The sequence below is a fragment of the Heloderma suspectum genome, chromosome 2 (genome assembly GCF_057233095.1).
Source record: "Heloderma suspectum isolate Gila_16-S chromosome 2, 16-S_ref, whole genome shotgun sequence".
Classification (NCBI taxonomy): Eukaryota; Metazoa; Chordata; class Lepidosauria; order Squamata; family Helodermatidae; genus Heloderma; species Heloderma suspectum.
This window is the reverse complement of record NC_139459.1, coordinates 134959913-134985342: the sequence shown is the minus strand read 5'-3', so window position 1 is coordinate 134985342 and position 25430 is coordinate 134959913. Positions and strand designations below refer to the sequence as shown.

Below are 25430 nucleotides of genomic sequence, written 5' to 3'. Positions count from 1 at the left end.
CATCCCCCTAACCAGCTGCAACCTATGGTGGGGGGTGGGGGAGACTAAATACAACCTACAATATTGCATAATTTCACCACTATGATAATTGAAAACTAGCCGCTATTCTTCTGGTTTATTATGAACTGTGTCATTATCCTTGGCAGGGGAGGATTCCTCCTCAAATTAAATGACATGGTTTTAATACACACACAGTTAAGTTAACAAAAGAAATAATGGCTTTATGTGTGGCATAGCTGAAGAGTCAAATAATAAAGAAAAACATTACTCTGTCCAGATAACCTTAATGATCTGAATCCAAATATTGCAGGGGTTGTTATAGCTTTGAAGGGGCTAAAATATGAAGTTGAGGAAAATCAGCTTGCTCACTATCCCATCCAATTTACCGCTACAAAATGTATTATAATATCTAAAATGAATGAAAGTTTCCTGTAATACGAAAAAGAAAAAAGAGGTGGGAAGGGAAATACCAGGTGGTGTTCTTTGTAAGCATACTTCTAGCAAAAGGGCCATGAAATTTCACAGGCAGCAGTGGGTAAAGGGAAAGCTCTAATACTCTTACCTATTCCCTTTTCATCTTCCGTCCTTCCATTCCACCTTTCTTTGCTCTTTTCTGTTCTCCCCATATCTTTTTGGCTTTGTTCAACATTCTCCATGCAATGCATCCCAATCACCTTTTCCTCCTCATCTCCTTGTTCCATCACCAAACCCCAGGCCACTATAGCTGCTGCCTCTTCACATGGCAGGGGGAAAAAGCAATAGAAATGGGCCAGATATACCTATGTGGCCCGTTTGGTATTTCTGGCCCATATGATTTTTCAAGATGGTACCACCCCAGGGTAAAGTGCCCACTCTAACCACACACACCCCAATCTCCACTGCTCTGTTTCCTTGGCAAGAAAGGAGAAGGCAACAGCAGAGAAAATGGTGCAAGAATATGATGGGGGGGGCTATAGGAAGCTGGGAGAGAGCCCTCAGCCTCACTCCCAGCAGCTGGGGCTAGTGGGAGGGGAGGGATACAATACCTTCCCCTAAAGACCCTTGGTCAACTGCTATCTCACTTGGTCCTCCAGGTGTGACAAGAAATGGACCAACTGGCTGTTATAAAGATTCCGTTAAATTTTCCAATTCAGTTGCAAGACATAATCCATCTTAAAAAAAACAAAAACAATCCTATCTTGCTCATCTATACATGTAGTTATTTCAAAAGGGAGATTTCGATCTTCCTCATCAACAATCCCTTTTCCAGAAATTTGTCCACTGAAGCTGTCCATTGGTACATAAAAAGAAATATCACTACAGCAGCCCTGTATGCCAAATACTGGGTTATACTTTCCTACAATGCCCTTTCATTTGGAAAAATGCCACATTATTTTTACAGACACATCTGACTTAGAAAGCCAAGGTTTGGACTTTAATAGGAATGCTTTGATACAGTTATGTAAAACTGGCTGTCTTCAGAAGACACTGCTCATCACCACTCTGCTGAGCACTCATGTGTGCGGAAACAATGTACAAATAGCCACACACATAGATTGTGACCCTTCAGCTCAGTGAACTTGAGAATCTAAAACAGAAACCTGAGGTACTAGGGTTTGAAGGTAATTAAAAAACTTGCATGACAAACTGGCACATGGGTATCCCAAGAACAAGAATCCCCTAATATATGAATCATTTTAAAGCATCCTCTGAAACAGAGGATCTATCACATCTGCCATTAATCTGGTAATCGCAACTTTCAGGAAACGTTTTTGCAGTAATAAAAAAGCAGAAAGTATTTCAATCAATCAGCGAGAAGCTTTAAAATGACTATGAAATTTAGTTGTCATATCTTAATATATGGTCAAAATGCCAGAGGAATCCTTGCTAGTGTGCTCTCATATGAGCACCTCCAAGTTTTAAGACCTGCTCGAGGGGACTTGCTTTAAGTGCCTTTTTTCTCTAAGAGCCTGGGCAGATGATCATTTTATCATGCATTCTACCACACATCTGCATGATGCGTGCTTCTATTCTCCTTATCAGCATGATATAACCAACTAAACAATGTTCACAAGTGAGTGTGCTCACCCAGAAGAATTCTGGTCATCATGCTCCCCTGAGCAGAGCAGAGCTTATTCAATTGTGCCTTCACCCCAGCCAACTCTGTGTCATTTTAAGTTCAAAGGTTTTTAGTATTTAATTTCACTGTTGTGTTTTAATAGACTATTTTAAACTATTGTTACTTTTTGGCTTCACAGTACTCTGAGCACAATCAGTCCCATCTTAACCTTGAATCCTCAAGAGAAAAAACTTTAGTGGCAGGATCATGGAAAAGATGAAAGACAGTCCCTAAAAATATGGTATGCAGGAGAACGACAGACAAAAATGGCAGATAACCATGTTGGACCATGAGAAAAAACCTCAAAAGCAACAGTACCACAATAGTTTTATGAGGAACAACTGAAAATGTCACAAAGTAGTGAGCAAGCTTTTGAGGTCAGCAGAATACTGGGAAAACTGTACACACAAGTTTGTTTAAACAAAAATAGGTACCGTAACTAGACAATGCAGACTATTCACACACACAACAAAAAGGTTCTGAAATACTGTCAACTATAGACAGCCTGTAACCAAGTCCAAGCAACAAAGATTAGTCATAGTACACAAACTCCATAATTCTTCTTTGAAAGTTGTCGATGCAGAACTTATCTGACTCATGCCATCCTTCTGAGTTCATGAGCCTTAATGTGACCTTGAATTCCATGTCCTGTTTAAGACTTACATTTTCAGAAAGACAGGGGGATAATCCAGTTTCATGTAACGTCAAAAGAAACATTCAGACAAAGCTGACCCTTTGCCAGATCCCCACCGCCAGCGTTCAAAATGCAATTCTCCAAAAAAATGTAATTAATGGTTTACAATATTACTATGCTCTAAGAATCCAGCAGGAAAAAATCTTTAGTACCCTGTATTAGAGCATCCCATAAATAGCCACTTTGTATAATCAGTAAGGAGGGTAGGAGACAAAAATAAAAGCTTTCCATACATAAAATAAACTACAATTAAGCCTTCTGTTATGTTTTAAGCTAAGAGCCAAGTTGAATATTTTGTATAGCCAACACACAAAAACCAATATCTCATGTGGCTGCTTTTGAACAGCAGAAGATTAACTTGGACACCCATCAGGCAGTCTGTAATTAACAGCAGGAACTAAACATTTAATGACACCTTGTAATGTCAAAGACCCCAAAGTCATGTACTAGAGGGCGTTGCTTATGCTAGTCTAAAACTAAAGCGTTTCCAAGGATGAAGCACAAAAATTAAAAGCATTCCCTACAGCATCAAGTGAAAGAAACTCTATTGCAACTATGTTGTTTATGGCTATAGTTTAAGATTAATAGGTAGTATCAAACCACAAACGTAACATCAATACAAAGGTTTTCCCTCTGACTTCAACCTGTTCAAACATCGACAAACATCATAATCACAACCATGCTCAGGCATGACATTATGGATGATGTACTAAATCTAAGGACAGCCATTTGTATTTTTAGTATAAGTGGGAGGCAGAAACATACAAGTCTACATCCTCTTGGGAGGGGCTGTGGCTCAGTGGCAGAGCATCTGCTTTGCATTCAGAAGGTCCCAGGTTCAATCCCCAGCATCTCCAGGTAGGACTGGAAAAACTCCTGCCTGAAACCCCACAGAGCCACTGGCAGTCAGCGTAAGTAATACTGGGCTAGATGAACCAATGGTCACCAATGGTCTGACTCAGTATAAGGCAGCTTCCTGTTTTCCTATGTTCCTCTCCTCTTCCAGTCCTTCTGCCTGGAGCAGCTGTTGTCAGTATACCTTGCCATAAGGAACTTATTTCTTCTCCTCTTCATGTTGTGTCTCAGAATGTTGGGGTCAGTGCTGTTAGTGAGAAGCTCAGCTATGATGGTTTAGACACATGTAGTTTGCATTCTTGTTGGCATCATCCTAGCACCTTGCCCAATATGTACTGGTGCCCTGACAAAGGCTGCATGGGCAAGAGACTCATGGCAGCTAGGGACAAGAAGGTCCTGACTCTAGTGCCTACTTGTGTCATTATTGACCTGTAACTTAATCAAAGGACCTGCCTTACTGCAGCATGGAACTCTGGATAACTGCAAATGCCCCGAACTAGCAAGTCGCCACCCCAGCCAGACAACCCATAAGGAAATCTTTACACTGGCCAATCTAGAGCTTAGTGAGAAGCACGGTCCAATCCTGGAGCATCCTCACCCCAAGACAGATCAGCAGATTAAAGCACCAGCTGGGCACCCATTGTGGTACTCCTTTTGTTCTATATATCTCTACCCAAATGTCTCTTGGAAGCATGGCTTTTGTAATAATTAGCTTGCTTTAATTCAGTCAAGTGACTAGCAACTGTGAGGGTCCCTATTATCCCCCCAGAGTCAAACAACTGATCCCTTTGTTCCATCCCATCCTGACTCCATCCAAAATCTTGGCCCCTTTGAAGTTGGTAACTGCCCTTGATTTTGAGTACCCAGGACACTCCTCATTTGTGGGACTCAGTTTGAACAGACTCTCTGTTGCACAGCTCCAACTATCACCCAGGGTTTGCTTGGCTCCTAACCTATTACTTGTAATGTAATCTTTTCTAGCAATCTCCCTCTCCTACTCTTGGTTCCTAGCCCATGGTTCCAGGGCTAGAGATCCGCTTGCCCCTTTTGCTTGAACCACTTTGCTGCCTTGAATGCAAAGACAGACCCATTACTTTGAATACCCAGGCAGAGCCTCACTGCCTGGTGAAGCACCATCGCATCTTCTCAGCCAGCTTCCATTTGTGGTGTAGCCCAATTACACTGTGAGCTCGCAGGCCAGGTTCACAACATGTCTTGGGAATATCTCTTTGTCAAGGGCAACTGAAAAACATAACTTTCAAGTAATACATATCTCCATTTCGGAATGCATGCAAGAATCAGAAGACCAGTTGAATGCTGTGACCCCCAAATGGTTAAATCAGAGCTTTCCAAACTGTGTGCCGTGACACATTAGTGTGTCGGCAGCAGTGTGTAGGTGCGTCGCGCGAAATACAGAAAATTGTGCGGAAGGGCACCGCGGAGCTCCCTTACTCGCATTTGCTTCCCTTGGCCCTTCCCCCGGAACTTCCTAAAGCAGCTAATGTTAAAGCAGCTAAGGCTTAGCTGCTTTAACATTAGCTGCTTTAGGATCATGTGGCGTCTTGACATAGGGCGCACGTGATTGGCGGTGTTGGAGCAGTACGGCAAGGTAGAGGCGCAGGGCGAAGAGAGGAGAGGGGAGGGGAGGCGCTGCCCTGGGAGCAGAGCTTGGCCGACGCCGGCACGAAGTGGCAGCGGCCCCCGGCCCTGCGAGATTTCGAGTGTGCCCTTCGCGGACTTCTGCACCGCGCTCCTGCGTGGCCAGGCCAGAGTAGCGAGTGGGTGGAAATGCCACCTGGGACTGGGACTGCACCAAGCGGGCCGTCCGCCATCTTGTCCAGTTGGAACGGAGCTCAGTGGAGGCCAGAAGCCTCAGAATCAGCGTGCTCCCAATCACCCGGGCGAGCGCAGCTGCCGGCTGTCACCCAGTCAACCCACCTGCTGCTGGCTGAAGGGAGGCCACCCTCCCAAACCCAATGTGGCAAACAGCAAGCCACCCACCATGTGGCACTTATAATTTGATTTCTGCCATTTATTTTTATTTTTACTCTGCTGTAATTGTGGATTAACCACCCACCGGCAGTGTACCACCGGAGAGTGCTGGAACTGGACTCTGGACATAGGCATTGCAAATATTTACAGCAATATAGCCTCGTAGTGAGACATATATATTTAGACCATTTTTGTTGGACTTTTGCTTCTCTACTTCATGTGTTTTTGCAGCTGAGCTCTTACCCGGGCCTATGTGTCCTAATATGTATTGTAAATACTTTAGTTAATTTTGTTTATTTTTCACATTTTCTTGCACTTATTTACATACCGTTACTCATAAGTGACAGCAAGGTATGTTATTATCTTACAAATCATATATTTTAAAAAATATAAATGAAAGGTTTTCATGAGATATGTTCTATCCCCATACATTTAATTATTACAATTTATGTATGTGTCTGTATCTCTTATAATGGGTTAGTTTAACCTCCGGTTTGCTAGTAAAACTGAATTACCCTGTCATGAAATGATGCATGTCTAAAAAGTGTGTCACCAACATGAAAAGTTTGGAAAGCTCTGGGTTAAATGATGGTATTGATTATATTCCTTTTTAAAGTTAGATTCTAACTGATATGTACTTACCCCAACCTTTAGGGAGGTTGTGATGGGACATCAGTACTGTTTTAGAATTTGAATTCTAGGAATATATTGGTTATAGTTTGGTGTAGGGGGTGTTTTGGTCCTACAAAAATATATTATTATTGGATTGTTACCTGCTAAAGTAGTAAATGACAATGGGATTGTTTAAAAAAATCTGTCTCTTTAACAGCTGAGACTGAGACAAACAATTCACTTAGTAGAAAACAGCTGGCTAAGGGAAAACCTTTATATATACTTTGGGAAGATGCTTGTATTTAGTCTTCCATGTGCAAGATAAAAGTAAGGAGTTTTAAGTGTTATTTAGAAGTACTGGATGAAATAAGTACATTTTTGAGTTTTACATTGTTTTGTGGTATTTGAAAGATTGGTGTTTTATGCATTTGTGAGAGTTACTTTATCATTGCTGGTAAGTTTTAAGTTGTAGTATATATTTAAACTGTTAATTTCTTAAGACATGTAAATTGTTTTTTAAATATTCTTTTGTATTATATGTTTTTCAGTTGCCCTTGATAAAAACACATTCTCGAAAGGCATCAGGAACCATAAACATTGGTGCAGCTGCCTTTTGTCTTTGTTTTACCTTTTACAGCTGGGGTTTTATTCCTATTTTAGTGGTTGTTGTTGACAAACATGGGCCTCCCTGTTTTGGGTACGTGACCACAAGCTTGGAGTCAATGATCTTCTGCCAGCCCCTCAGAATCCTAGAGCACTGTGCCTATACAGTGAGAGCAAAAGCAGCACCACTTGCTTATGAGTTCCTTACTCTAAGCCTAGTGGTCAATTCATTTGGTGGGAGCCTCAGGGTCTCGAGCCAAACACAACCCCACTCTTCACTAGCCTCCCTTCCTTACCTCCTTTCCCTCAGTTCATTTTCATGACACTTTTGACAGAGGCAACACAGTAACAGTGCAGATATAATGCTGGCTACCTGAAAACTATGGTTTGCTGATCAGGACCCAGCCCCTGAAACTCACACTCTACCCTTCACAAAGTACTCTCTCCCTTTCCTTAACCATAAGTTAAGTGTTATATCTGGTTAGCATTAATAATGGTTACTATCAGATTTCCTCTTAACCAGGGTGTCCAAACCCACTTTGAAGTCTGTTTCAAATCCTGGCAGGAAGTAGTCTTGATACCCTATAGATGTTTTCGCCCACAACTCCTATGATCCCTCACCATTGGTTATGCTGGTTAGGGCTGATGGGAGTTGTAGGCTAAAACATTTGGAGGGTCACAAGTTGTCCACCCCTGCTGCAGGCTATAGCAGAGGCAGAACAACCAGCCATAACAATTCAATATGAACAATCCCAACAAATCCAAGTCTACATAGCACCAACTAATTTTGAACGAATGATTTATATTCCTAACTGAGGATCCACTGGCCCACCTAAGCCTGTTCCACTCTTGTGCCTCCTCCTTCTCTGCATGTGACTTCCAAATCTGGCTTGCCTCACAGGTACTGGCTTCCCTGGTATGGATACCTAATTTAGACTGAATGCTTTGCTGAGACCCCATATACACCAAATGGTGACTGTCATTTGGCTCTGAACACCAAATATTTTACACAGCCTATGATCACCGAGGGTGCTTCCAGATGTGGCTTTTATTATGTAACTGCACTAGTTCATTCACCAAGTCTGACAGGGAATCCAGACATCAACATCTTCCATCTGTTGCCCTCTCGTGATTTCCCACTGCTTCTTCCCAGATGGCTGCAGTGTTTTACCAGCTTCAACTGGTACACTAGCTGCAGCCCTATGTGGAGAGGATGAACCTTGCCTCAGTTGCCTATGCTCTAGTGACATCCAGGCTGGATTACTGTAATGTGCTGTATGTGGGGCTGCCTTTGAAGACAGTCTTCAATGAGTGCAGAATGTGGCCACCTGAGTGTTGGTGGGGCGAGGCAATTAGATCATATAACGACTACTGCACCAGCTGCACTGGTTACCAGTGTGTTTCTGAGCCCAAATTAAAGTGCTGGTTTTGACCTTTAAACTTAAAACTTAAACGGTTTAGGACCAAATTACTTGAAGGACTGCTTTCACCCTTATCTGCCTGCCCGCACTTTAAGATCAGCAAGAGAGGCCCTTCTCACTTGCCCCCCTGTGAGGGCAGTTAGGTGGATGCATACACAAGAGAGAGCCTTTTCCGCATTGGCCCCACACCTCTGGAATAAGTTGCCATCAGGGATCTGCCAGGCTCCCTCACTGCAAGCTTTTAAAAAGGCTCAGAAGACTTACTTCTTTACTCTGGCCTTCCCCTGATTATGTTTTATTAGACTGGGTTATAGCTGCAATTGTGTTGTAAGCTCTGTCTTTTGCTGGTGTTTGTTGTTTTGTGGAACTTTTGCTGCTTTTATTACCACATCAGTTTTTCTATTATGAATTTTATTACACACATTTTGTTGTTGTACATCATCTTGGGAGGGCTCCTGCCCTGAAAGGCAGCCCATAAATATTTTAAATCAATATATAAATAAATAATCCCAGTTATTTTTTTTTTAACCAGAAAACAATCCGTTAAGGAAAACAGAATAGTGGCACAATGCCTTTTGACTGCTGGTGCTAGGAGCCTTTTGCGTGGAAGCAGCCCAAGACTTCCATCTGGAGGGATTTATAAAAATCCCAGAACTACCAAGACCTATTCCTCACAAGATGTGCAGTAGCAACTGCACCTTATTCAGTTACCTACATACAGAACCCCCATAACCACCTTCCCTTTGATTATATTTATATGAACCAATATCAAGGCTTCTCATACCACCAATTAGTGTCCTAGTAAATACTGTGTAGCAACAGTTTTTATCTCAAAAAATAACAGGAAAATTAAATATACTTTTAAAGATTTATTTTAAGACATTCAAACTCTTGCAGAATATGAGCTATTTACTGATCATCCTTGCATAATATTGACCATGGGTTGGATCCAGGATTTGTCTTCTGTGGAAAGAAGGGCTTCACTCACAGAAGGTGCCTCCATGATTTTTAGGGTTGCCCCCCTCCCACCTGCATCACAGCTCAACCTATTCAGTAGGGTCTTCCGACATTCTGTGTAGCATTTTCAGCAGACTGGAAGTATTTCAGATGTTTAGGACATGATCCATTTTACTATGCATTTCAATGCCGCTTCTTGTAGCCAATATTTGAATTAGTTAACATTTCAGCATGATCTACTAACATCCAAGTTTAGAAGCAAATGTCATTTGGTCTATTTCTACTTTTCTCCTAAATAAACATTTCATGGCATTTAAAACAGCATTTTACACCATCCTGTTTTCAGTAAAAAGACAGCCAGACGAAAGCGATGGAAACACAAGGTTATGCTGGAGAATGAGAAGTGTACATATAAGGCAGCCTTCCCCAACCTGGTGTCTTCCAGATCTTTTGGACTACAACTCCCAAGCTTCCTTATCATTGGCTAAGTTGGGCACGGTTGATGGGACTTGTAGTTCAGAACATCTGGGGGGCACCAGGTTGAGCAAGGCTGATAGGAATTGTATATGCAAGTCAGCTTATCATAGACCACTTACCCTTACAAGACTTGGAGCAACACATGAGCATGGTATCTTCACATGTTTCAGGCACTTCTCATGAGACATAAAATTGCAAACTGTGAAAAATAAAGTATATGTGTTAATTTATCTTTTTAAAAAGACACTCCTAAAATCCAAATTACACAATTTATCCTGGATTCAATTATGCATTGTGTGAAGTAATACTTACTTTTCCCTGTACTAAATCTACTGCCAATCGGTTTTATTGCATGGCCATGAATTCTTGTATATGAGAGGGAGAAAAGCTTCTCTCTATCCACTTTTTCCACACCATACATTATGAAATAAATCTCTAACATGTCCCCCCTTTATTGCTTTTTTTCTAAACTAAAAAGCCCCAAAGTTGCAGCATTTCCTCATAGGGAAAATACCCCAGGCCCATGATAGCTTTGGTTGCCCTTTCTGGACCTTTTCTAGCTCTTCAAAATCCTTTTTGTGACGTAGCAAACAGAATTGTATACAGTATTCCAAATAAGACTATGCCACAGATTTTATAAGGGCATAATGATACTGGCAGTTTTATTTTCAATTCTCTTAATAATCCCTAGTGTGGAATTTGCCTTTCTCACCTATTTTCACATTTACCTTTTGCCTCTCTCTCATCTGCAAGATGGAGATAATAATTGCCTACCATATAGAGATAATGTATATGAAGCAGTTTGAAATGTTGAACCATGCTATATAAATAAAGGTTATTAAGGATGGTGAAAACCCAGATTATACACAGCTTCAAAAGACTCTCTCCAAACTGAGTGAACGGAAAGCAAAATAGCAAACACCATTCAACTTAAGTGTAAAGGATGGGACAAAACATCCTGTCACCACATATACACTGATGGGGTCTGAACTGGCAGTGACTAACTATGAAAGACATCTTGGGGTTGTGGAAGATAGCTCAAAGAAAACATTAACCCATTGCAAGGCAGCTGTGAAAGAGGGACTTCCTTACTCACAGGGCCCGTTTGCACATCATGATAAGCCATGCTGAAACAAGCCATGGTGGGTTGGTTAATCACTCGCTAAGCCATGCTGTTGCTGACAGATGATCAGGCGCTCAAATGATCACGTTTGCCATGGATTGTTCTCCCTTTGTCCTCCCGCTCGCTCCCAGCATGTATCCCATGGGGCACAACTCATCTACACTCTTGCTGTTTTGAGATTCCCCCCCCACACACACACACAATTCTTGCCTGGCGAAGCAGCTGCATTGACATATATATGCCATACCCTTGGAGTGGGGGTGGGGGGGCTTAGTTTACTTTTTAGGACAAGGTGGCAGAGGGTTTTATTTTCTTTCTTTAACACCTAAAAAACAGCCCCCTTTGCTGCTCAGCTTTCCTTTCCTAGTACAGCGATGTGAGTATGTGTGATTGACCTACCTGTGAGTGAGCATGCGGAGGCCCAATTCAGGACCATGGCAATCTGGGAGGGAGGATTTAACTTCCCTGCCTCCTGTTTTCAAGCTGAAATTCATTCCTGGGATGGGTGTGGGTTTAAAAAAATGAGGTTTCATTTTTTAACCTGCCCTTATCCTGAATTGCCATGAACCCAAATTGGGCCTCTGCGTGCGGTTACTCAGAGGTAACAGTCATGCATACATGCATAGCTGGGCTAACTCAGCTCACAAGGGAATAAAGCCGGTTGCTGTCAAAAGAAGCACCAAGCTGGAGGAGGGATGCAGGCACTGTGAGGAGCAGCCAGGTTTTTCACTGCTTTTGCCAGACATCTCTGTAGCCCTTTCAAACAAGCCATACACAAAGACATCATGCCAGGTTCGCACATCACCACAAGCCACTCTGAAAACATGGCACCTTGAACAATCTAACAGCAATGCATGGGTTCTCAGGGTAGCTTGTGCGTGGTTAACAACCCATGCTTGTCACAAATCCCTTGGGCCCCTCTTTCCTTAAGCACTCTCTCACACACACACACACACACACACAAAATGAGAGGCTTCAGTCTCACGCCTTTAATTCATTATTCACAGGTTCATTACAGATGTAAATCTTCGAAGACTCTCTGGCTACAAAGGAATACCTCCAGGGGATTCAAATGGGATCACCAAAAGTTGCCCGCAGTTGGAAAGGGAGGCTATCTGGCTAGGCTAACTTAGGGAGGGAGGCCCCGCCCCTTGCATAATGCTTCCCTGCATAGCCTCTCATGCATCGCTAACCAGTTCAACCATCTGAGCTCTGCCCCTGACTTTCCCTCTTAGCTCTGTGCTGCCACCTCGCATCTCTTAGGTCACAGTCCTCAAGCCCCTCCTCCTCCTGCTCGCTGCTTCTCACAGAGGGGGTTAAGGAGGAAGCTCCATGCCTGGCCATCTGGGAGTTAGTCACCTGAGAAGCACGCCTACCCATATCTGAACTGGCTCGTGAAAATGCCTCCCCCAGTTCTGGCTGCGCCTCTTCTGAATATGAGCCACTGACTAGCTCCCTGCACTCAGAATCAATCCTGACACGCTTAAGACATCATGCTGGGTTCAGACAACACAACAAGCCATCTGAAACAAACAAGGGTGACAACCAACTGTGGGGTGTCGTGTCGAGTGAACCAGGTCGCATAGTCCCTATGCCGCATCAGTGCTGGTGTTCTAACACTTTTATTGTCATGTATGTAAAACCTAAGATCACATTCAGTACTTTGAACCTATTTCTCTTTAGCTTAGACATTTTCTTAAGTGGCATCAACACTGTCAAAGTAAGAGATGTCCCAAGTTTTCCATGTTGTCTTGTAGCTCAAATCCAAAACATGTTTACTTAAGTCCAACTGAACTTAGTAAGGCTCAACTTCCTTGTAAGTATGCTTAGGTTTTTAGTCTTAATCATACTTCAATAGGCAATACCAATTTTAAAGGAGGAAATGGCTGTTTTTCTGATGATAAAAAGCAGCTGTTTTAAATGGGCACTGTAGGACTTGCTATCTTTTCATTATGTGTGGCTAATTCTGCTTGAAGTGTAATTGCTCCCATTTCTTTTCATTGTCCTCCTCAGCATGCTGAAGCTGAACACAGATGACCTTGAAGCTATCAGCTATTAGATACAGAAGAATAAGCCTTCATTGTTTGCAGCATTTAAGATGAAGCATCTTAGCAGTTGCTTTATCCTTCCAATTTGTTTTTAGTCATCCTGATTTGACTTCTCTGTCAGCATATTAAATTAATATGCAAAGAATGAATCCTATTAAGTTCTGTTAAGTGCTACAAGTTTCATGTTAACCTGATAACCTGAGCTTGCTGGAGTGTACATACTGAAAAGCATGAGGGGAAAGCAAGTTAAAACCTTACGACTATGGACAAGTTCGCACCCTAAAAATAAGCCATTGGGGGTTGGTTGTTGGCTCGCTAACCCATGTTACTCCTGACATATGATTGGGCGTTCTGCAGCTTGCATCCCATGGGCCTTTGCGGCACAACTCCTCTTGCATCCTCATCCATATAGAGGGAAACTTTTTTGGCTTCCTACCCCCCCTCCAGTCGCTACCCCTTTTCTGCCTAATTTTTCCATTTGCAACCTTTGGGGGTTCTTTCAGTGCTTTGGAAGTATGCAAATGGCTTTGTTTTTCCCTCTGTTGTATGCAAGTGCACAATTGCCTACATTCACCTGTCCGCTATTTACTTTCTTCAGCAGTACATCAATATCCCCTCTGTACATGTTGAAATCCCGCTCATCAGTTTCACCCTTTCACTGTATTACCTCTTGAAATGACACTTGTCAGTTTCCTCACCCACTTTGGTTGTTCCCTAGACCCTGAAAGCAGCAGCTGAAAGGGATGGAGCTGTTGGGGCAGGTGGGTATAATTACTGCTGGAGTATAACTGTAATTACTGAGAAAACTGGTTCATTCCCCCCCCCATTCCCATGTTCTCAGGGTGGCTTGTGCATAGTTAACAAACCACACTGAATCATCCACACCAGGTTCAGATGTCATGATAAGCCACACTGACACAAATAAGGGTCACAACCCATCGTGGCTTATTGTGTCATGAGACACAAGTCAATATTTTTGCTCCTTTTTGTACTGTTGCCATTTATATTAAAAACAACTTTATAATAAGGGCTTTTATTGGAATGAGATAGCATAATTCTGTGGTTAAAATCTGCATATTTAATATGCTATACAAAAAGTGATTTTTATAAATATTAGAATAGAGAATAATATTTTTGTCTAACTTATGAAATCTGTGATGCCTATCAAAACACAGCCTTTGTAGGGAAGATGATGAGCCATCAAGGAGGTATATTTGCTTTGCAATGCCATATAAAAGCTTTATCTAAAGAAGTGATTTCTTCCATATGAGCATGACTGTTGAGATCACTAGCCCAGGCTCTGCACTGGGTGGATCCACATTCAAGGACTATCTGTAATAGGGCTGTTTTCTGTGGTGGCCAATCATAAAAGAGGCAAAATACCTCACACACAAAAAATGACACATTTCAATTATTTTTCTTGAATAAGTGAAAGAGGACAGAACATTGAGGGAAGTACACTATTTTTAAAAAATAAATTTTAAATGTAACTTTTTAAAATAGAAGACTACAAGTTATGCATATTTGACATCTATTTTCACAGTTACAACTGGAACCCACACTGGGTGGAGGAAAGGGTGAAGGAGGAAGAATAACAATCAACAGCAATTCCAGAATAACAGTGGGGGAAAGTTTGCTGTTAAAAACTGAATATTACCCTGCGCTCAAATTAAATATAGGACTTTCCTATTAGTTTCCTGAGCTAATCATTTACTATACAAACTCACGTGGTGCCACATCCAGCCACAACTTCTATGCCATTAATCTAAGATGAGGTGATTGGTAATTTTTGCTAGTTACACATAATCTAGTTTCAGGAAAGTACAAGTAAAAATTCAACAAGTACTAACTATGGCTGTCACGTAATTAAAGAAAACTTAATCACATGAACTTTAGGGTGAAATCCTATGCATGTTTAGACAGAAAAAAATTCCTACAGCTCCCAGCATTTCCCAACCAAAATGACAGGAATTGTAAGAGCTTTTTCTGTCTAAACATGCATAGGATTGTGCCCTTAATTGATTAAACCTGCAGGTACATATAAACAACTGAAAAAAGCACACACTCTTTTGCTAGGCTCTGCAAAGCTCCACCTGCTACCAGAAAGCATTTACACACAACACACACACACATGGCATGGCAAGTTTGCCCACCCAGCCCCAGCTGCCTCCCCCATGCAGCATGGCACATAGCTCAGAAGCAGCCCTAATCCTCAAAAAGCAGCTTTTCGGGTGGAACAAAGGAGGTTGTTAAAGCGTTGGCGTGCATACCAAACGCCATGCATGGCCCTTTGAATAACCGCTATTTTTAGATGGATGAAACAATGTATGTTGCAGGTACCATTTTGGAAGAGTCATTCCAAGAGAAGGAAAAATGTCACATCTAAGATGGTGTCTTCTTATGTTAGTCATGGGAACTTTTTAAATTGATTTTTAATGAACAAATATAACTGATTAATATACTAAGGGCATGATCCTATGCACATTTAGACTGAAAAAAGTCCTACAACTCCCAGGATTCCTCAGCTAGTATGGCTGGCTGGGGCATGCTGGGAGTTGTAGGGCTTTATTCTGTCTGAACATTCATAGGATTGCGCCCTAACTGTTTTAGCCCTAATATCAATCCATGTATACATTTCAATGGAAATAGGTCTCACTGATTACAATGGAAGCTACTTTCAAGTAAGGGTGCTTAAGTATATTGCCTTAACTTCCACAATTTTAGTGTTCTTCATGGATAAGGAAGCATCCTCTTTCCTACTTTACTCACCTTCTCCAGTTTAAGGTAATTAGAAAAGAAAATGTTTTAGGTATGGTAAAAAAATTCCTCTAGACTTTTGTTCATAAAAGTTAAACATCACAGCACTAAATACTGCAATCCAGCATTAAAATATTTATGAATCTATGCTACTTTATACTTCACAATAACTACCAGATTGTCCTTAAGGATTATTCTTACTCAGCCTTCATGCTATTTCTATAATCACCCAGGAAACCCTACCCAATAGTATTGTATCATAAAGGCGTGGGAACATAAAAAGAGGGGTGCACATGCTGGATAGATGAAAGGGGGTAAAATGAGAAAGGGGACTCGTCTTACTTCCCTTTATGTCTTCCTCTTCCCTCTTCTCTTGTCATTCTCTGTGGAACTTTAGACATATAGGACTATAGATTAATGGTTGGAGGGATGGAGGAAAAATAAGACTTATTTAGGCGGGGCTTGAACACCAGACTCATAGCTTCTGCCATTTGTTTTTAAAAAGCCAAATGTTGCATTAAAATTTGCACAAATGAAACATATTGGTTTTCCATATAATTAGCAGAATGTATTTATATTATCAGCATTACTTTTGTTACAATTTGGTATTTTGGTTTTCTTGTTTTGGAATACAGGGCTTTTTCTGCACACATTACCACTTGCCATGACTTTAGAATCAACATTCAAGCACCACAGAAGAGGTATTATCCTCTCTGGGACATCCCTTAGTGCAATGCATGTTTATTTAGATAAGCATTTGACAGTCTATTCTATCCCCAACATTGCTCTTCCTTCACCTTAAAAAAAAACAAACATTAATTACTTCTTGTGTGTCCACACACCCACTAATCCATTCATTCGTTACATTTATATCCCTCCTTTTTTCGTCCAAGGCACCCAAGGCAGAGTACAAGATCAACAACTGTATTTTATCCTCACAATGACCCTCTTAGGTAGGTTAGGTTGACTGGCCTTAAGTCACCCATTAAGCTTCATGGCGAGTGGGGACTAGAACCTGGATCTCCAGAGTCCCAGTCCAGCACTCTAGCCACACCACACTGGCTTCTTGTCAATTTTCCCATCGATCGTAGATTTTCCCCTCTGGATTTTGTAACCCGTTATACCAACATATTTTTAAAATTCTCTCCCCCACACTCCTTTTCAGATTCTGCACACCCTAACTTAGTGCATTAACTAGAAATCCATCTGGTCAGGTACAGATTTGGTATAGTGTTTCACACACACGCACACACTCACACACACAACCTAATCCTATGCACAAAATACAGAGAACAGCTCCATTATCCTGGGAGAAGAAAGCCTATATATACTGCAAACAAGGGTACAATGTACAACGCTCATGATGCAGGCTGAACAGAGACAATACAGTACAGTACAATAAGAAACAGTGCAAGTAGCCAACTTTGACAGAAGTTATATGCATGGCTCAGTGCATGGCTCTTTAACAGAATTTGATAGCACTAGGGCCAAGACATGGATACATCACAAAGTGGTCCACAGTGATATGAATGTAATTAAGTTCTCATTTGAAAGTATGTGGGCATGACCATACCATATCAGCAAATTGAAAACTGGCATATTTGTTTTGCATGTATTGTTTTAAGTATGGGGGCTTGGATGTGAGAAGGTTAAGGGGGCCAGAAGAACTGCTTAATAGTCAGTGGAGAAGTAAGCCAGCCACATCTACTGTTATGGAAATTATAGGTAAATGGCCCAGAAAGGCTTTGAGATGGTTCGAGAGAATGACTCATCCTTCCCCGTCCAGCAGGAGTTAGGAGGGGAGCAAGTTAGGTGTGTGTGTGTACAAAGGAACACCATAACAGAAGCTGCAGATTTTTTGAGAGTAATTAATAGAGCACAGACAGAGCTAGCTTTGGGCTCAGGAAGCAGTCTGAGATGTAGGTACCTCTCTCTGGGGATCTGATATAGGACCAGTTGGCTTTGCTGCTGTTGGGATTAAGCTATGCCTCCGCTAATGCTCAGCTATTTGTGAATAAATTCAAATGTTAGATAAACAACTTAAGTCTCCAATCATCCCTTCATCCAAAGGGAAGCAAATCCAGGGAAGTGTTGCTCCTGTAACCTCTCATCGCTTGAGGAAGTGAGGAGAGAAGTGGGGAGCATGTAACTATGTTTATTACATTAACAGCCTGTTCTTCAGGCGAAAGACTTTCAGAGCAGCTGACACAGAGTTACAAGCCTCTCTCCACTGTATCCCTGTCCTGGCCCAAAACTATAACCTACAACTATTGGTTATCTGCCTTGTCAACGCTATTCCCACCCATTGGGGAATGAAGCACCCCAAGAGAGCTTTTCTTTCCCTGCTCACGTTGCTACAGCCGCCTGCTGCTGCTGGGAAAGAAATGCCCCACAGCTAAGTGCCTGAAACAACACCATCTCCTCCAGACTCAGGCAGACAGATGATACAGCCAAAATGCAAATATCCATATAAGATAAGTGATAAAACTAGGCATTTTAAACCACTTTTAGTTCTTTTGAAAGTTTCAGCTACTTGCAAGTTTCATTCCAAGAAGTCACCACGTTGAAGTGAAGGAAGTGACATTTCCAGACTGCCCAGTGTAAACAAGTAATTCCCTTCTGGTCTTGTATGCAAACTTGTTTGAAATCATAACTTAAATACCACACACATAGAAGCTCAAGTTTGTATTCTTCAGAAACAAAGGCAATAGCCCAAGCTTGTAAAAAAGCCACTTGCCTGTGGAGAGTATGAATCTGTTCCATGCGACCATGAAGGGAAGCATTTTAAAATTACAAAAATGGTTTCTCTTTTCTTTCAGGCTGTCAGTACTGCTACAGAGCTTATTTGTTTATTTTTAAACAAGTATGCTACCTTTCTGCAATGAGCACTCAAGAAAGCTTAAAACATAAATTGTAAAGGATACTACAAAATGTAAAGCCACAAAATACAGAAGTGTAACTAGAATAAAACCTGTCACAGTACAGAAAAAGACATGAAAACAGTTCTAACTGTGCAAATTGACCTACAGCTAAATCCTATGTACCTTTTAGCCTATTATAAAACAAGATCTTCTGCCTGCCTAGTATGAATACCTCCATATCTCACAGGAATGTTTCCTCCTAATCCTAAACTGCCCAGAATAAGCCAAATGCAAAATATTAAGCATCTCAGATTTCTGAAGGCCTAATTGACAGCCTTTATTTCCTCCTACTAAACAGGAAAGAAATTTGAGCATACAGCTAGTTAGAGCAGAACACAGCTTTATTATGGAAAAACACAACACAGTGGAAGATAAAGGCAACATAGGTACGCAGATCTGCAACCCAGGTAAGTCACAGTGATCGTAAGCCGGTTTACTCAGAAGTACTGTTGTGTTCAGTGGAGCTTATTCCCAAATAGTTTTCCATAGGATTATTGCTTCTGCCCAAACGGTTTAATGGGACAGAAGATGCAATCTCATGCAAAATTACTTGCGAGTAAGTTCCATTGAACACAACAAAACTTACTTCTGAATAAACATAGTTAGGATCACACTAATCAGTTTTAAATGATGACAAACTGCATTTTAATACATGCTTCCAGATATTTAAGGGAAATGTTCATCTTAAATTCATATTGGAGGTGTGTGCTACAGAAGAATAAAGGAGGGAAACCAGTAAAGAAAAATTCATGGAAAGAAAAGTGAGAACAGAAGAGCATATGGTGGAGAAAAAATTACCCAGAAATACACCAGGGGGAAAATGAAGAGTCCATCAAAAAAATTTAATTGAGAGGGAAAACAAAAAGCATGCATTTAGCATTCTTGAACATGATATATAATTTCTGGGCCAGTTGCTGAGGAATGGTCAACAAAAGGAAAAGAACTGATGTGTAACTTTCTGCAAACAAGAACATGCAGAAATAGCAGAGATATTCTGAGCTGAGAAGTAACCCTATAGAAGGACCTGTCTTATTCTGAAACAGACCACTGGTCCATCTGGCTGAGTACTGCGTACTCTCACTGGCAGTAGCTCTCCAAAGTCTCAGACCGAGGTCTTTCCAGCCCTGCCAGGCCTTTTAAAACTGGAGATGCCAGGAACTGAACTACGGGCCTTTTGCATTCATGTTCTGCCACTGAACTATGGGCCCTCCACTAAATAACTCTCAAAAAGAAACTCTGCTCTTTAGGGAATTCAGAAGTGAGATGCAGCAGCTAGCAAACTCTGTTTAATACAGAGCTTTCCTTCATGTCACTGAATTTGCTCCATTTAGAGGTAAGATGGAAATGAACACCAATTTACATAACTTCCAAGACCATTAACCTTTCAGACTGTGCCATTCCAAAAATGGTTAGAATAGATAATACATCAGAGAAAACAATTTGATATGCTGCTTGCAGGAAAAGGCATACACACATTCAGGTATTTAGGAAGAGATCTGAAGGAGACCTGCACAAACCTGATGCATGCAACAAGCTCAATGCAGCCCACACCAGCTATGTATCACAGCTTGGCAGGTGTCTGCAGACTCAGGTATGCAGCCAAAAGAGAAGGTTTATTGTGCTCCTGGTAAGCTATCATACATGGTTGGTGGGCCTCAGGTTGAGAGGCCTGATTCGCATATAATTTAAAATAAATCCAAGAAATTCATGTAACTTCCAGAGGAATTGTCAATTAACACAAAGCATTTTAATCAATATTTACAAGTTCTACATCATAAATATTTGTGCCTGCCACTAGATATTGTTTCTCTCCTTCTGATTACAACTTGTGGGTGTATTCTCCTCTCCTTGTTATCACAACCTCTTCTGTCTTTTGAATCAAGGCTGGAATTGCTTCTAAGAGGCAAATTTCCAGAACCTAATACTTTGTTCTAGTTTTTCAGATTGAGTGGGTATGAAAAAAGTGTGCCTGGTATACCCAAACTGCCTCTTGGGCGGGAACACGTAGTTCAAAGAACTATTATTCCAATATTGTTTTCACTCACTAACAACATTTAATTAAACAATACTTACAAACTCAACAGGGTAAAACCCCAATCTTTTATAAACTCTGAAGCTTCCTTTTTGTGTGCTTTTCTTTGCACCTTCCTTCCAGCTAATATGTGTGTCCTGGCTGGGGAGAATTTTCACTGTTTGCCCCATACAAAACCTTGTAATTTGCCACCCACCTATTCTCTTAAAATAAGACATGACTACCTCCAGGCAACCATGCAAGTTGCAGCCTGCACATTCCTATGTGGGTCACCCATGGGCCCAGCTGGCACGATCACCATGGCTTAAACAAGCTACAACACATGCCGCCATTTTGCCTAATTACACACCCAGTAATTGACTAATTAATTGCCTAATGAACAGCCCATGGGTTATTTGAGGGTTGTTTCCCCCTCCATCAAGCCATGCCGCCAATGGCAAATGGCACCTGGCACACTTAAACAAGTCATGGTGATCATGCAAACTGGGTCATGGTCTCCTTCCCTCTTTGACTTAAAATTAGAGGAGGCTGTGCTCATCATCATGACAACCACATGGGGAGGAAGAGAAGCAACAGCAGAGTGAATGGGAGACACAACACAGGGAAAGAGAGTAGCTGTAATGAATGCAGCAGATTGTGGGCAACCAATGCCTAAAAAATTATTACCAAGATTAAGACTCAGATCAGTTTTTTCCCTCCATTTTCACCATTAGACAAACGGAGGAGAACATCTTATAAAATAATACAGAAGGCAAAACCAAACCACCATTCACTTTGAGTTCACCATTACTGCTTATAACACTAGGTCATCACAATATAACAGAGGGAAAATACCCCTTTTTGGTGTCATTCAGAAGCAGCTAGAGTTCAACAAATATATATATACCTAGAATCTGCATCTCTAATAACCATAGGGATAGAGACATCAAAAACAGTATTATATTGGCGTTGAGGTTGTGGGATGATTATGCAGCAAAGTCCTTCTATAAATTTCTTAGGAAAGTGGAAGTAAACATAGCTTTTCCTTAACTAATATTACTTCAGTCAATGTTGGGCATATGTTCGGGCAGGTGGAGGGTATTTAGCCAGGCCAGAAAGTAATAATTGCTGCAGGATGCAGTGGCAGTGACAGAACAGACAGGTTTCCAGCTTTCACCTCTGAACAGTGGTTGTAGCCAATCTTCCCTTTTAAGTGAATTTGGCCCCTGGTCAGAAAATGTACTGCTCCAATCACTCATGTATAGTTGTCCCCCAGCATGTTGTGCAGGAATTATGTAACACCATAAAGACCTGCCATAGGACCTCTGGCACAGGGGGAGCCCATACTCCTAGTCAGAGAAACCCAATTAAAAATGGGGGCTAGTCCTGCAAAAGGACAAACAGGCCATCAAGAGGAGGCAGTGCAGAACTGAAATCACAATGGTCTAGACAAGAAAAGTAAGTAAGATTCTACCTCAGTGGAGCCAACACCAGAGCCTCAGGCTTACATGTTTCTGAGGAGAAGCTGGACCAGACCAACATCCAAGAAGCCCTGAAACAAGTGACTAATAGAAGCAGCAATGCTTTTGCTTAAAGTCACTGTGGCAGCACTGCAATTAAAATAAGAACGAAGTTGCAGCCAAAGATGTTTTAGTGATGTCATTTTTCCCTTCAATTTCTGTCTGGAATATTATTTAGCAGAAATGTACATTAACAATTTTTTGGGAAACCTAGATTCACTCTAATGACCATTAGCTTTTATGAAGTCCATCAATTTCCCCCTTCTTTCCAAAAAGGCAACAGTGTCTGTGGAGGGGTGGGGGAATTTCCATGGAAAACAGTCTAGTGAATTAACTTAACCCAGCATCCAGTTCTGCATCTTCAGTTAGACACCAAGGAGAAAAGATGTTTGCCCCATAGAGCAAGTGATGATATCTAAACAGAAGCATTTTAGAAAGTATACCAAACAATCCTAGCACTATGTACAGGATATATGTATTAACCCCAGAGGTAGGGACCAGTATCCACATATAAAATATGGACACCTCATTGGCTCTTTTTTCCGAATTCAGCTCCCTGGTTTCTACAGAAACTGTCAGCTCATCACAACACATTTCAACATGCAGCTTGCAAAAGCATATGCAGACAAAGTTTGGGGGATTTTTTTTATCAAAAAGAAATAATAAGGTCATCATTTCCTGGAATAGGCCAACTTCATATTGACCAAAAACTTTTGAACTCCTCAAAAGTCATGTTGGGGCTGAGGACCAGAGCAAGAGAGAACCCTTTACCAGAAAAGGCTTTTCCAGAACACAAAGCATGCATTCTTCAAATAATAAAATTATGCTTAAACCTAATTATCTGATAACAAAGGAACTTTGAACTGTTTTCACACATAAGGATACTGAATTTTAAATATCACATTGAATACTGCTTATGATTTCATGGTTTAAATACCACTTTCTTTACTGCTAGTGAGCTTGATATTGTACAGGACACAGCCTTTCACTAAAGAAGCCTTAGATGAATCTACCTTAGATGGACATGGGAGCAAGGTCAAACATCGATAAATGAACAGCAAAGAAGGGTTAGGTCAGGGTAAAGTGACAGGTAACTGAGATAAAGCAAGGCTAAAAAAACATTACTGAAGAAGTTAGTCTTAGAAAACCTAAAGAGGTAAAGGAATACAAGTCAAGAAGGAGGCTAATCTATGTGCAGAGCATGGCAGAAGACACAGATGATACAAGGGAAGATAAGGGAGCCAACAAGGGACAGAGGTGGAGAGCTTTAGAAGTAACAAATAGAAACTTGGAAGCTAATGAGGAGAGTGACAGGGACACAGTGAGGCTGCACACAGAGGCTCCCACAGCATGTAGGATTGGAAACCATCAGCAGCAAGCTCCAGATTACCATACACATGCATTGGATAATAATAAATAATAAGAATATTTTCTAGTTTATAGGTAAAATTTTCAAAGAGGTACAAAGGACTAAAATTAGGTTAAAATGTAAGCCATTACACTCTTAAATATAACATACCTCGCGGTTAAAACAGTGTTTTTGAATATTTTATTAGGGTATTCTAAAATTTGGGGTATTCTATTCTAATATACCTCACATTTTGTTTTAATTTGCTCCAAGTCAAAAATTTTACCAAGCTAAGTAAAGCTAAGTAAAGGAACTCAGAATTGCAGTCTAGAACTCTCAACCATGCAGTCCAAATCACCTATTCTCATCAGCAAAAGGTTCATCTCCAGTATCCATTGTTTAAAGCATAAAGCATAACCACATTTAACAACAATTCTACATTGACTTTTTCTCTAGCCAAGGGACCAGTTCCTAAAGTATGTGATATATCAAGGAGTATTTATTTATTTATTTATTTATTTCTATACCGCCCAATAGCTGAAGCTCTCTGAGAATGTGAAGGAAAAGGGTAGCAAAGTTATGAGAAGAGAGGCTAGGATATTGGTTAAAATGGGACAGAATGTGAAGGGAAGAGAGAGATCTGTAGCTGCAAACACATTTACCTGGGAGTAGTCCCATTGAATTCAATGAGGCTTATGTCTGAGTAGACATGCATAGGATTGCACTGTAAAAGGTCTCAAGAAGTAAGACATGCTTTATGGAACAGACTGATATTAACATCTCTTTACTAATCTATGGGGCACTATTCCAATAGTTATCAGCTAAAAACAAGGTGAAGAATAAAGCAGCAAAATACCTATTCAAGATCTAATTGAAAATTTTAATACATGCATTACAATTTTGTTTTGCTTTGATGCAAACAATAGCATATCTCCATCTGTCACTAAGACGTTCCTCCATTATTTATGCTAAAGCATTTTTGTGTCATCTTCTGTTTCTTAACTGAGAGAGAGAGAGAGAGAGAGAGAGAGAATACTTGGGAACACTTCTTCAAAAGCAGTTGATGCAAAAAAACTCCTCAGTGCAGCTACATTATTGCTCAACTACATCCAGCTATATAGCAAGTTACTCATATTCCCAAGTTCCATACCTGGCTCACGCCCTCTTGAGTTTTTACGTAACATGGATATGAGCAATGCTTAATCATGGTGCCAGGACTATGCATCTTTAAACAGCGTAACTTGTTCTTCTTTTTCTGACCTTCCTGTTCAAGGCCATTTTAAGATGTCTGTATCTTAGCAAATTACAACAGATCAATGTGGTGTATTAGAGTATATACTTATACCTAACATACATTAATATACCCCTAATATACATGAATGAAGAACAAACAGGGAGGAAAGCTATTTCCTCCAATGGCAATATGAATAGGGATGGAAGAAGATACAGAAATGAAGCACAGCATCCAACTTCAGAAAGGCTCAATGTGCCCAATAACAAAATAGTTCAGAAGATACTTTGCCCCCAGGATTCTAACAGGGAGAGTGAGAAAAGCAAGTCTCAAGATCAAAACAATCCCTCTCTTGGCCCCATGATGCTTCCCTTACTGTAAGCATAAAGTATCAAACAAACCAGGGAATTCCCAATAACACCACCACCTAGCAGACGTAGTGGCAAAGTATCATCTGAATAGGCCCAATGTGTGCATAAGCAGCTGGATAAAGGAAAAGAAGTTTAACCTGAAAACTATACTGACAAGGATGCCAAATCCATGTATCAGAAAGGAAGAATGCTTCAGACAGTACTGAATGCATGCCATGATGAAAGTAATCCAAGTTCTGAATAAAGAAGAATTAAAGTATTTGTTCAGAATGATCCTTAAGTAATTCAATATTTATTGCAACTATAAAATGTGAGTTCCTAGTGGAAGGCAAGCAAGACGAAGGCAAGCAACAGAAGCATCACAACTGGCCAGTGGAGCCATGCATTTCAT

General features: G+C 40.9%; 1 protein-coding gene across 4 annotated transcripts in view; it reads right to left on the bottom strand.

Moving 5' to 3' along the window:
• DGKQ (diacylglycerol kinase theta) overlaps positions 1-25430 on the bottom strand; it is a 90363-nt gene that overhangs the window by 62009 nt on the left and 2924 nt on the right. For all 4 annotated transcript variants that reach the window (XR_014787849.1, XR_014787848.1, XM_084834850.1 and 1 more), the window contains exon 2: positions 9829-9908. Coding sequence is in view for 2 of the 4 variants with exons in the window: in XM_084834850.1 (XP_084690976.1) it covers positions 9829-9908 (80 nt within the window). In the remaining 2 variants the exon portion in view is untranslated. The remainder of the gene's footprint in view (positions 1-9828; positions 9909-25430) is intronic.